At 50.4% G+C, this 13,683-nt stretch overlaps 1 protein-coding gene across 1 annotated transcript in view; it reads left to right on the forward strand.

The window, feature by feature from the left end:
* Positions 1–38: 38 nt before the first annotated feature.
* The window catches only part of CYFIP2 (cytoplasmic FMR1 interacting protein 2), a gene marked incomplete at its 3' end in the record, with an annotated part of 43,113 nt that continues 29,468 nt past the window's right edge, over positions 39–13,683 (forward strand). The window contains exons 1-9 of the mRNA XM_008944115.1: positions 39–155; positions 2,193–2,282; positions 2,361–2,438; positions 5,253–5,354; positions 6,290–6,471; positions 6,773–6,869; positions 7,557–7,685; positions 9,011–9,115; positions 11,965–12,056. Of these exons, the coding sequence (XP_008942363.1) occupies positions 39–155; positions 2,193–2,282; positions 2,361–2,438; positions 5,253–5,354; positions 6,290–6,471; positions 6,773–6,869; positions 7,557–7,685; positions 9,011–9,115; positions 11,965–12,056 (992 nt within the window). The remainder of the gene's footprint in view (positions 156–2,192; positions 2,283–2,360; positions 2,439–5,252; positions 5,355–6,289; positions 6,472–6,772; positions 6,870–7,556; positions 7,686–9,010; positions 9,116–11,964; positions 12,057–13,683) is intronic.

Raw genomic sequence — 13,683 nt, forward strand, 5'->3', positions numbered from 1 at the left:
CCCTTTGGATTTAGCGCAGAAACTGAACTTCCAGAACCATGACGACTCATGTCACTCTAGAGGATGCCTTGTCCAACGTGGACTTACTGGAGGAGCTGCCTCTTCCAGACCAGCAGCCATGCATCGAACCGCCTCCGTCCTCCATCATGTACCAGGTACCTTCAGCTCCCGGAGGTGGTGGGGCAGGGAGGGTTGTCTGGTCGCTCATGCAAAGCACAGGGACACATGGTGCTATGAGAACAAGCTGAAAACATCCTGGGTTCACCATGTTTAAGGAAATGTTCAGAACAGATCTAGCCACAAATCTGTTCCCAAGGGCTTTAAGAGAAAAGCTGTAAAGATTGGTGAAAGGGATCTTTACGGCTGAGCAAGACATAGGGAAGTTCAAAAATGAGCACCAGAGTGCAATGAACGGGTAAGAAGCAGGAGATAACGTTTGTGATAACAGCAGAAAGTTCTCAGTGGTGTTTTATTATGCACATAAGTCTTTGCTTCCTTTTTAGGCTGGTGCATGCATCTAAGTAGGTCAAAATCAAAGTCCTGCCTGAGTTTGGCTGGCCTGTGCCTCTAGCCCAGCTGGAGCTGCCGGTCTGGGGAGCTGCTGGCATGAAGGGAGGGCAGTTGCTACAGTCGCATCCCTGCCTGCAACAACCACAGATTTAGCTGCAGCTGCACTGACCGAGCAAGGCTTAGCATGAGCCCAGGGCAAGGCTCAAACTCCTGCTTTGGGATCTGCAGCAGGGTGCCTCGGCTGCTTGGCCACCACACCCTGCCCTGTAGCACACACCCAGGCTTAAATATAATATGGGGTTGGTTTCTGCATCCTGCTGCTCCTGACTGGATGCCTCACCCACGGCAGTGTATAAATCCAGGGGAGCAGTGATTGCCCTGCCGTGGATGCAGGGCTCTGACGTTACAGTATCCCTTCCAGCAGGTCAGACTGCGGGCTCCTTCAGCAGCTTTAGTGTCTCTGTGGGTTATCAGGCCCAAAGGCAGCTCTGGGCTTTTAGAATTTCCACTCTCTCTGGAAAATCTTCATGTCATTTTTGCTTATCTAGTCTTTAAATAATTTTTGCTCTTTGTTGGCTTGTGTCCTGTGAGGGGCTCAGGGTCTAGCCTTATGGTGCAGCCTCTTTTCAGGACCACAAGTGTGTGCACATTGCTGGGCCTTAAAAAAAGCAATCTAAGCTGGATCTAGAGGTATTGGCTAAGCCTGTTTCCTCATCATATTTGGTTTTTATGTAGCCCTCTCCACTGCTAGCCAGAAAAGCATATGCAGCCTCTGCTTTTCTTGTCACATGTGATGTCCTGGAGACACTGAGAAGAGTGGCCCTGTGGCCACGGGTCTCTGCTCCCAGCTTTCCTACTCAGGAAATCGGTTATTGAGGCTTACATGGTCTCTGCAATGCTAATGTCATTGCAAGGAGCAGCTCTGGGCGCCTGAGAGTTCTGTGTGCAGTGCCCTCCAGCAGATACCATCAGCCAGCCTTTGCAGAGGAAATGACCCAAGTGCAGGGCGTGTGAGCGGGCACTCGGGGCTGAGGAGCTGCTTTTTCATCCCCTGCCCTGCTCTGCACACTCTTGCTCCCGCCTCAACCCAAAGCAGTAGCTCAGCTTCCTAAACAACTGATCGTCCCAAAGCATCTCTTGCAAGAGCAAGACTAGTGCTGATACTAGTGTCCGGCTGAATGCTGACTTTCATATTTATATTTTCCAGACATCTCGTTCCCTGCCCTTTCTGTGTGTTTATTCTTTGCAATTCCTGCTATTTCCCTAGCAGCCAGGGCACAAACAGAAATTAATGAGGCTGCATCTGTCTTTTGAGTTACCAAGCTAAAGTCCTTAGAATAATTGCTGTATGTTTGCTCTCTGGTGTGGCTGCAGTTCCCTGTAGCTGATCCCCACCTGAGTTTGGCTTGATTTTACAAGGGTTTGTCAGTCTTGATTGCCGTATTTTCACACATATAACCTGCAGGATTTCCTCTAATGGACATGTGATTCAGGTGCAGCTCAGGCTGCACAAATGAATCCACTTCAGACCTAGAGGTGCAGCACCTCCAATTGTTCATGAGCTGCCCCTGTGCTCCAGGAGTCTCACTAATTCTGCATTTTGTCAACACATCCCATGCTGGACAGTTTGAGGTGGACAAACAGGCTGCATTGTAATCCCCGTCTCTCCATTTCCCGCCCAGGCTAATTTTGACACAAACTTTGAAGACAGGAACGCCTTTGTGACGGGCATTGCCAGGTACATCGAGCAGGCGACGGTGCACTCCAGCATGGTGAGTCCCCCGGGCACGGCCCCGGCGGCGCGCAGCCCTCGCGCTGGGCCCTGCCCAGCAATGCCCTCTCTCTTTCAGAACGAAATGCTGGAAGAAGGCCATGAGTACGCCGTGATGCTTTACACGTGGAGGAGCTGCTCACGAGCCATCCCCCAGGTACTCGAACCTTGCCCACAGCACCTGGTGGTTTTGTCTTCAGCATGCACTAGTTTGGACTGGAGACAGAACAAAAAAAGCAGAGGAGACTGAAGCAGATAGGTTGAGAAGAGAGACCACTAACTCTCCAAATTGTCCTCTCCCCACCAAAGTCTCAATCTCAGCAGCTGGTAGCTGCTTCAGAAGCAGACCTATACCGCTGCCCTAGCAAAGGGCACCTGCTCTGCACCCTCACGCACATGAAAGCTCCATCCCTGACAGCCCCCAGCAGTGCCTCTCAGCCCAGCCATGCTCACCACAAGCCAACTGCCTTATATTCATTTCCTGGTTTCTGGAGCCCCTCCCCTGCTCCCCAGAGCAATTGCAGCTGAAGTCATTTCACCCCTGCAGGACCAGCTTGTTTCTCCTACACTGCTAACAGGACTCAACTGAATACAGCTCTGGTCCAGCACTGTGCTTGGGATAATGCTGTGTTTTGTCATTCAGGTCTTTATCCACCTGTCTGTCTAGAGAACGGGTAGGCTTTGGTTTCATTAAAGCAGTGTAATTATTTCCTCCCTGGTGCACCACTTGAGTATTTTTCTCTCTTATGTTGTGAGGAGATGAAGTTTACTTCAGACAAAGGCAGTTAATTTTTGGAAGTTGAGAGTAAAATCATCACCTCTGGTTTATATCATACCTTCCTGATACCATTGTATGGTGTCATACCATTACATGGTATCAGGAAACCCAGTTTCAGTTAAAAGTTGCCCCAGTGCCAAGTGGGACTCCAGCACTGTGTGAAGAAGGGAGCCCAGGCAGCCTGGGATGGAAACGGCAGGTCCTCTGGAGGTGTGGCAGACTCAGGCTCTCCCTGACTTGCCCAGAGCAGATGAGGTGGCTGGGGTGAGTTTCAGCATCCCAGACTGCACCCCAGCACTGGGGTGATTTCTCTGCTCCCACAGGAGCCCTGGAATTGTAGATGTAGCATGAGGACATGTGGAGGAGCACCTTGGTATGCCAGAAACGTTTCCCCAAATGCCTTTCTGCTGCTGATGTACTTGAGGATCCTGATCACCCCCCAGGATTAATCATTTAGTCCTCCTCTACTGCTAGTTCTGCTTCACCTGTTTTCTAGTCCTTCTCTCTCCAACCGGAATGTTGGTGGCTTTGTCCTGCGAACATCTACAGACCTGAGTGAAGTTGCCCATGTGGCCCACTGATGGTAATTCAGACCAGCTCAGAGCTTGTCTTCCACCATGTGAACACATGTCGGATCACTGCAAAAATGCTGGCTGACAATGGGTAGGGGGGGGTGCAGGGCACTTCCAGCAGCCCTGCAGATAAAAGGATTTGCAGTGCTTATGTGGAGCCAGGAAGAAATATTTCCACGTGGCTGGCAATGCCCATGTTTGTGATTCCCTGAAAAAGGTCAAACCTCAGTTCCCCTCGGGTTATACTCTGCTGATGGTCTCATGAGACCCAGCCATGGGGAGATTTCTGCTGCTGATTGGATATTTGCTTGTCTCCCACGTATGTTTGATGCTCTGCTGCTGCTGCTGCTCCTGGCTACGCTAACAGAAGGCAGGCTGTGGCTGAGCTGGTGGCAGCGCTGTGCTGCAGATAATCTGCTTTGGTGGTTTAGTGTCCTCTCATCCTGGTCACCCCCGTGATGTTTGTGCCTCTTGAAGCACAGCTTGTGGGGTCCCAATATTTCCCCATGGGGCCGCAGGCAGTGCCACATGTGACAGGAGCAGACAGCACCAGATCAGAGGGTTCATTTACAGAGTCACCAGACCCGACCCTGCAGTGACCCCTGTGCTTTGCTACGGGGCACGTGGCTCCTGGAAGCTCCTGTTCTCAGCTCCCAGCCTGTCTGCTCTGCTGGCTCATGTACACCTCCCTGTGCTGCACCAGAGACCGTGGGTTTACAGGCACAGAACAGAGCCTGCCCCTCAGTGTGCACCACTCCTCCCTGCCTCCAGCTGCATCCTTACGGCCGCCGATGTTGCCTGACTGCAGCATGAAACACCAGGGCAGGGACGTTAGATTCCCCACTACAGAGAGGGCAAAGCTACTTTGGCATCTTCTGACAGTTAAAGCTGGGTGATTTGTCCCATCACACCCTGTGTGTCAGCTGCTCGGCTACTGAATTTGCACCGGAGGTGTCAGCCCCATCACAGCCTTACGTCAGCAACAGCTGGAAGCAGAACAGGAGGAGGACAGCAGGATGCATTGCTTTGGGCAGTTTGGATTTTCCCTAAAAGTTTGGTACTGACTCCAAGCACCTGTTTGGAAATGAGATGGATGACAACTGACTAAGCCCTTAAATTTAGTTTCCTGGGATTCCAACAAAGGTGAATCACATCATTGCTGCTAGCCACATACAAGCCCAGTGATTTTTAGCAGGTCAGCAACAGAACTAAAATTATCCCAGCAAGGCTGTAGCAGAGTGTAGCGTGGTGCCTTGTGTGGCTGTGGGACCTTGCAACACAGAGTCTCAGATAACTTTATGAGATAAGATTCCCACGTTGCGCAGCAGCTCCAGACTCCATACTGTGTGTGTTCTACTCCAGACAAATGCATTAGAAGATTTAATTTCTCATAGCCAGGGTTGTGCCTGTTGATAATGCATGGAGGGACTTTCAGATCTGATAAATAGTCCCTTCTGCTGTCACCTATTGCCTTGAGAACAAGCTCTCTCTCAGGTCCTTCCATTGTCATCAGATGGGGACAGGATTCCCTGTGAGACAAGCAGAAGATGGTGGTTGTTGCAGCCCACAGCTGTGTTAGAAACTCTGATGCTGACAAGGATCGTTTGTCTTTGCAACACAGGTAAAATGTAACGAACAGCCAAACAGAGTGGAGATCTATGAGAAGACGGTGGAAGTCCTGGAGCCAGAAGTCACCAAGCTTATGAAGTTCATGTATTTTCAGGTAAGTGGTCAACGAGAGAGGCAAAAATAATTTTTTACTTTGGTGTTAACTTATCCTAAGTAGAGCTGTGCTATCGTTGCCTGCCAGGACAGCTCAGACCTGTCTGAGAAAAAATCTGTGTCCCTTGCTCAGCCTCAAAATCTTTTATACAAGTTGGGAGAGAGAACCTCTCAGCCCTTGAAGTTCCAGAGGACCAGAACCCCCACTATGTGGAGCCAATGAGTGGCACAGACTCCTGATTTTCTGGGTTGTTGGCTGGTGGATGTGAAGAGCTGTTTCTCCACCAGGACCAGTACAGTTTGCTCTTCCCTCTGAAGCAAAGCCAGGAAGAGCTGAAGGCTGGTGGTGCAGCTGGTGCCTGGGGTGGGATTCAGCTGGATGCTCTCCTGCTGTGCCAGCAGGAACAGAGATGTGCTCCCAGCCTCCTGAACTCTGGGGACAGCTGGCAAAGAGCACCAAAACTTCAGTTAAGCAGTTGCTGCACTTGAGGCACTGGACAAAATAATAGAGTTAGATCCAAACAGAGCAATGCCCATATGGCACACACAGAGCTGCTGGGGGCTCCAGGGACCTCTCCCCTTTACCATCTGCATTTATAACTGGCTACTGCTGGGTTTCACCATCATTTTTAGGTTCTGTGTCCTATGGGGTCTTTAGGCCCCACCTGAAAAACTGAAGCCTGATTTTTCCTAACATGCTGCGCTTGGGGCAAGCGCAGCCAGGGGGTTTGAGCCCCCTTCTCCCCTCCAGTGCTGAGGTTCTTTGTCTGCAGAGGTTTGTAACCCTGCTTCGTTTCATGGTGACGCTGGAAAGGGACCCTGGAGCCTCTGGCCCCAGCAGAAGAATGCTTTCGTTAAAGGAAGGAGGTGGTGGGTGGGTAGAGGGGGGTGCTGCGGGTGCCCCTGCTGGGGTGACCCTGTCCCGCTGCCCTCCAGCGCAAGGCCATCGAGCGGTTCTGCAGCGAGGTGAAGCGCCTGTGCCACGCTGAGCGCAGGAAGGACTTTGTCTCTGAGGCCTATCTCCTGACCTTGGGCAAGTTCATTAACATGTTCGCCGTCCTGGATGAGCTAAAGAACATGAAGTGCAGCGTCAAAAACGACCATTCTGCCTACAAAAGGTGAGAGGGAGTGAAGCGGTGGGAGTGGGGACAGGGCTGCGCCTGGGCTGCCCAGAAGTGGGGTCAGGTGGACGTCAGGGGGCTGGAGGCTGGGGTTTTGTGCAGTCACAGGCTCCCTTTGGGAGCTTGGGCAAATCTCTGAGCTGAGGTTTTTTCTGGTTCCCTCTTGGTAAAATGAGGAAAGAGCAGAGCGGGGTCTGAGGCTGCTGGATTGCAGGTGTAGGTCGGACAGGGAAGATGGGTGGTGAGAGCCTCGCATTGGGCGAGTGATCCTTGGTGATATTGGATTTCTCCCTTCCAGAGCTGCCCAGTTTCTGCGGAAGATGGCAGACCCACAGTCCATCCAGGAGTCCCAGAACCTCTCCATGTTCCTGGCAAACCACAACCGCATCACACAGGCAGGTCCCTTTTCTCTGAACCACTTAACCCTTCTAGGAACAGAGAGAGGCAATGATCTTGCCAAGGCTGACAGTACTGCAGACCACACCATGGAAGTAGCTGTGGGTCATTGCCACTGACTCTTGATGGACTTTTGGTCAGGCTGTATAATTTGAGCAGTACCTCCTTCTCAGGTGTCATCCTGAGTGGCTTTGAAGGTCTCTATGGCAAGACAGTGATGAAGGTCTAAAAACTGGAATAAGAGCTCTTGGAGGGGGGGGTTCTGTCAGAACCTCTTCCCCTCTTTCCCCCAGGAAATCCATCCAGTCCACCTCTGCAACAGTATGGGGACTGCTGATTAGACCCTGTGGATCTCCACACTCCACAGGCTCCATAGCTTCTGCTAGTGGGGTAAAATATTGCACAGAGACAGGTGAGAGAAAGTCTGCTCCTGAGGCATCTTTCTCTACATCTCACGGTGTGATGCTTGGCTGTTGTGATCAGCCTGAAGGGGAGAGCTGTCCTGCAGAGGGAAGGTTGTTCCTTAGAGGTGATACCGTGAGGTCAGTCTTCTGCTGGTAGCTTAAGAAAAGCACAGACACAAGGTCTGAAGAAATGTCTTATCATTATATTCTTAATATGTTTCTTCCCTGGTTTCTGCTGTTCCTCTGTCCATGTGGATAACGTGGCCCCTGTTGATGTTTCAGTGTCTGCACCAACAACTAGAGGTTATCCCTGGCTATGAGGAACTGCTGGCTGATATTGTCAACATCTGTGTGGATTACTATGAAAACAAGATGTATCTCACACCCAGTGAGAAGCATATGCTCTTAAAGGTGAGGTTCAGCCATGCTTGTGGGGCTGGGTGCTTGCGTAGTTTCGCTTTTGGTTTGGTAAAATGAAATATTCTCCCACAACAATGTTTCTCTTAATTGTCTTTATTTATTGCTTTGGGTTTACATGCATCCCTTCCCTGCAGAGCCAGTGTCCTCTGGACACAAGAGTTGCTATGAGATGGGAGACCCCTCTGCATGCAGCAGCAAGGCTGCCTTCCTCCTCTTCCTGTTTCCCTTCTTACCTCTGTTCCTTTGTGTCTTCTGCTGCAATACCTCAGTCCTCCCATTTTCTCCTCTTTCACCTCTTCTTTGTATCTGAACATACTGGATGTGGCCATGGTTTGGAGATGTCCCACCCCAGTGCTCTGAAATGGCACTGCTGTTGAGCAGTGCCATGAGCTGCCTCTCCTCTTGCTGTAACTTGGACCTTCTCCCATCATTTCTCTTCTGTCCTTTCTGACCTTCTCCCGTACTCACATATAAAAATCTTTGTTCTTCTTTCCCTTTCCTCTGCTCCTCTCCATCTCTGTGTCTGTCTTTTCCCCTAGTCCTTCCAAAGGTTGCCAGCAATCCTGCCTGCCTGGGACGAAGCATGTGCATGATGGTGGTCTCCAGCTGGTGGACGAGAATGCTGGAGGGGGTTTTTCTGTTGTGCATGGATGTGGGGGATCATGGGCTTGACCTGGGTAACTGTATAGGACATGCCAAATTCACCACCCCTGAATTTTCATTTTGATCCCCATTCCCAGCAATAATTCCCTGCAGAAGACAGATCCTTCCAGATTTGCTTTCCTGACTCTAAAGAGCCCTCAAGATGAATATGCCAAAGTGTCTGTATGTTTGTCCTTCCTGGCAGTTGGTTATTACAGTGATTGCAGTCACTATTACCATGAGAACTCAATTACCATGGTGTGAGTCAAGTAAGATTCTTTGAAGGATGATGTAGGTAGTTTGAATATCTGTAATGATTTCTACTGAATTAAAGGGAAAAATAATCCAGGAGAATATTTTAAATGTTTTCAGTTCTTCTGTGGGAGTAAATGTTTGCCTTTGGGTGGAGAAGACTTTTGTGTTGTTTTTAAGTGGGAGAGAGGAGGAACAAGTTACCAAAGTGAGAGTCACATGTTTTTGCACAGGAAATAGAAGTAAATCCATTGCATGTCCTCTGTCTACAATGTATATCCTTGCAGGTTTTATAGTCTCTTCATGAATGTGAGTTGTTACAGGAGCCTGAAATGGTCTTTCCTCAAGCTAAGTGATGGAGCCTCTTTGACCTGTGCTGCTGACTTCACACTAATGAAACCTACCCTTTCTGCCTTCTCCAGGTGATGGGGTTTGGCCTGTATCTCATGGATGGGAATGTCAGCAACATTTACAAGTTGGATGCCAAGAAGAGAATCAACCTTAGCAAAATAGACAAATTCTTCAAGGTCAGTGACCAGCCTGGGTGAGGCTGGAGTTTGACCATTGCAGACCAATGAATTAGTGACCTGTACCATTGCACATGCTGCCAGTGAAAAACAAACCACAAGAATCATTTACAGGTCCAAAAAAACCCAAAGGATTGAGAAATTATTGAGACCAAAGGGTGAGGGATGGAATTGCTGTGGATACTCGTGGGTGCAGAGCTGCAGCAGGGGTGCAATGAGCGATGCTGGCCTTTGGTGCCAGCAAGGCTGTGGATGGATGAGCAGTGCCCACAGCACTGGAGTTGTGGAGCTGGAGCTGGTGGGATCTGAGGATCCTGCACAGCCCCACAGGCAGCCAGCTGCTCTGCCTGAATCCTGCTGAGGGGCAAAGGATGGGGATGGCACGAGGGCTATCTGTTTTGTGGGCAAGGGAAGGGTGTTCCAGACTGACATGGCTCCTACCTCTACACATTTCTGAGGCAGGTTTGCAGTCCTGAGGGGCACCATGATTTTAGGCCACTGGCAAACCTGACTGGTTTGCTGAGGTCTCTCTGTGTGATGGTTTCACTTCCCTTTTCCTCAGAGAGCTGCTGAGCTGAGGGGCAGAGGATGCCAGACAACATATGATCTGGCAGTCTTGGTTTGTGTATGAACTGTGCTATCTGTCAGGCAGAAAAACCTTCTTGGGGAGCTTGTGTCGGCCAGGACTTGGAGGTGCTCAGCAAGTTCCTCAAAAGATTCACTCAGTGGTTTGATGAGCTATTTTTGTCTTATCTGAGATCTGGGTTTTGAGGAAAGATCAGCAAGAACTGGGTGCTCTCGGTGCCAGGGCGGAAAGCACCCATGCAGTTTCTCTCTGCCCATGTACATGTGCAGCTGAGTCCAGCCGTGGGCTGGTCCACAGCTGCAGGCCAGGCTGCATTGCCCCGGGGCCACACAGCATGAGACAGTTTAGAATAACCCTGCTCCTTCCCCATAAAACGTGGTGTGTGTGAGCCACCGGCCACCAGTGGCAGATGGAGAGGGGCTGAGGCTCCACACAGCATGGCCCGTGGTGTTCACAGGGGGACGTGACACCTCCTTGCCATTGCTGCTGTGCACAGGCTGGGGCTGGGAGGCATTTGGGTTCGGGGCAGGCCAGCTCTAGGAGGCATGGTGGGATCTGGCAAGGCACAAATGAAGGGCAGCAAAGAATAATAGCATAGCAGGAGGCTGGCAGAATAACCTTCCAGATGCTGGGAAGGAAAAGGTCAGTTGTGGTGACAGGGTAGAGGATGCCTCCCTGCCTACTGCCCTGGCCTTCAGTTTATAGATGGTTTGCTGGTTCTGTGCAGGGGGAGGGAACTGGCGAGCCCAGATCACTGGTGTCATGAAGGGCTGATGTACCAGCTGCTGCCTCCTCACCCCGAGCGAGGGGGGACCTATTTACCCCAATTTGCATCATTTCCTGGAGGCAGCTCTGAGAGCAGGGCTGAGATGCCCACATAGGGAACTATGGACTGAGACCATGACCTCATGGACAGAACGATAGTGAGGTGACTGAACACCCTCCAGCCACTGGGCAGACTGCTGCTGACCACAGCTCTGCAAAGGTGATTTTTCATCCCATCCCTCAGAGTCTTCAAGTTTTCCCTGGTTCACCTTTGCTAATTCAACTGGATCTCTGTTTGACTCAAACCCTCACTGTAACCTGTAAAATTTAGACTTCTTGGTGCATTGATACAAATTTGCTTTTCATTGTAAAGTGCTGTGGGCCGCTGGAGTATCAGGTAAAATATCTTCTGTTGCATGAAATAACTTTCTCCTTTCCAGCTTTTTTTCCATTCGCACTTCTCTGACATCTGCTGTGGTCTCACCTAATCAGTTAAGTACCACTCAAGACTATCAGATCTCAGAAAGAAAAGGCCAACTACTCCTCTTACTACATCTGCTTATTGGCCTCTGATTAAATTTCTAGTGGATTGACCAGGAATTTGAGTAGTGAAAATGAACTACCCCTTCATTTAAACCTTTTATAAAAGTGCCACTGGGAATCCCTGATGCCAGCATGACACATCCTCCACACAAGTCAACCTGAGAAGAGAAGCATTTGAGAGTAGGGCAGGGAATTTGTCACCATCTTACCTGAATTTTGGGGCAAGGCTTTTGTATCTGGGTGAAGTTGAAGCTTCATGTTATACTGAAGAAATGTCATTAGCTCTTGGTTGTCTTTTGTTTGCAGCTGAAAGCTTAGTGGAAAGGACCTGTTGGAGCTTGAGGTAGATTCAGTACAGTTCAAATTTATTTACCATTGAAATCCTCCTGATATGTAAAGAGCAAAGCCATGTTATATTGCCTGTGTCTTGCTCTTTGTGGAGAAGTTTTAAGACACGTCACAAGCAGCCGCAGTGCCAGTCTGAGCCCTGGGGAAAGGTGCCACGTCCTAGGCAGCAAAGCACTCTCCAGCTCCCCTCTGAAGGAAGCCACAGCAGCTTGCTGCCAGAATACCAACGTGCTGGCTTTTCATCCCTCTCTTCTCTTGGAGGATGATGGTAGGAGACAATAAGCCCTGCTCAGGAAAGTACATCTGTTGTAAAAAGAGCCTGTTACAGCACTGAACTGTTCTGGCCGTAACCAGCCTGGTATTGGGCAGTCCAAGGCTCTGGAGCACTTGCAGGGAGTGATTCTCCTCACACAAAAAGCCTTGTGACCATTTTTGGTTGCTTCCTAGGTGTGAAATGACCCTAGGTCCAGGTTTGCACCTTGCTTTAAGCAGCCTGACACTTTCACAGCTTCAGAGATGCAGGATGCCGTTGCGGAATCCCTTGTGTTGCTGGGGCCACAGGCTCTCTCTCCTTCGTGTTTCAACCATCTTTTGTTTTCTTTTCCAGCAGCTGCAGGTGGTTCCTTTATTCGGCGATATGCAGATAGAACTGGCCAGATACATTAAGACCAGTGCTCACTATGAGGAGAACAAATCCAAGTGAGTGCCTGCCATAATGTCTCTTGGCTTCTGTGTGTGTCCCGAAGGCTGCGGGAGCTGCAGCTCTGCGGCGTGCGTGAGGTCTGTGCGGGGGTAGCCGTGTGTGTCCCTGTGAGGTGGGGGTCCCGGGGGGCACGTGTGCACCTCTGGATCCCTGGCCCTGCATGGGGAGATGTCCTCGCCCAGCTCCGGAGCTACGTGCGGCCTGTCCTGCGGGCAGGGTGCCCGGTGGCCAGCAGCGAGGCAGGGGCAAGGGAGAGCAGGTGGTGCAGGGCCCGGGCAGGGGTGCGCGCCTGGAGGTGTGTGAGTGCGAGCGGCGTGTCCCTGCTCTGGAGAGATTTTGATCCACACTTTTCCTCTCAGGGACAAAATCCTCCAGAGTGTGAACACAGCAGTGGATCTCTTGGCCGTAGCCAGGCCTTCCCCTCTAGCTCAGGCGGGTTTCCTAAAGAAGGGCATCAGGACTGAGGGTTGAACCAGGGCTTCAGATGTGCTGGAAATGAATGAATGCAGGGCAGGAATGGAGCCTTCCTGGAGCTCCAGAGTGACCTGGTGGTGTAAAGCTCTGCCTCCCAGCCTGGATTCACGGACAGTTCACTGCTTCCATCAGATGAACTTGCAGGCATCATTTCAGATAACACCATGCATGTGTGAGGCCCCGCTTGTCTTTGTAGCTTTGCATTGTGCTCAGTTATTGCTAGGAGAGGCGCTGTTAGGCTTGGATATCCTTGGAATGGCATTTGCAACCACCTGTAAGCAGAGCCTGCCTGAGCTGTGACTGGCTCTGATGGCTGGTGGCAGCCCAGCTTTCACCAGGGGGACTGTATCACATGGAAATCCGATTTCTCTGCCGTCTGCAAGAAGCAGCCTAGCTGAGCTGACCCTTCAACAGGACAGGAACTAGCCTGCAGTCTCACATCTCTGCCCCTGGTTGCTCATCCCCTTCCACCCCCCCAGAGGGTATGGCTTCTCTGCTCACCTTGTCACTCACCCAGAATTGGCCCTCCCCTGCCCTCCCAAAGGCTGGTTGAAAAGTGCCAATTAGTCATTCGTGAGAAACTCAAAAACAACATGGCAACACTCCCTGAGCAAAAGGTTTTCGGTTCAAATTGAAAAAAAAAAAAAAAAAAAGGAAAAGAAAAATAATTCTACGAAATGTAAATTTAAGAGTATTTTTGAAAACCCAGCTTAGAAGGGAAAAATTGCCTGAAAATTAGCACCTTTTTATCCCAAATCATTCAGAAAGCACATTTCAACGAAACGTGTCAGCTGCATTCATTTTCTCATCTCAAAACCAAGGTAGCTCGTGGGCTGTTTCCCTGTGTGCACTTTTAATGTCTGTCTTGAAATCTGTCTGACCAGGTCCGTGTGCCGTATCTTACTAACCAGTGTTTCTTCCTCACCCACTTAGTTTCCCAGCAAATTGCATGGGACTTCCAACACTAACTCTGCCAAGGTGGTTCCATATAATCCCCATTTCTTACTAATATTGTTTTTGTCACTTTCTTTCCCTCTCTGTCTCCATGAAAGTGGAATTAATTGGTGTTTTTCCTGCATGGCGCTTTGTTTCTGCACTGTGGACTAGGTTGTGTGTGGCAGGGAGGGCTGGTGCAACCCTGGCCATTCC

This window comes from Merops nubicus, unplaced genomic scaffold (assembly GCF_000691845.1).
Source record: "Merops nubicus isolate BGI_N331 unplaced genomic scaffold, ASM69184v1 scaffold43227, whole genome shotgun sequence".
Classification (NCBI taxonomy): Eukaryota; Metazoa; Chordata; class Aves; order Coraciiformes; family Meropidae; genus Merops; species Merops nubicus.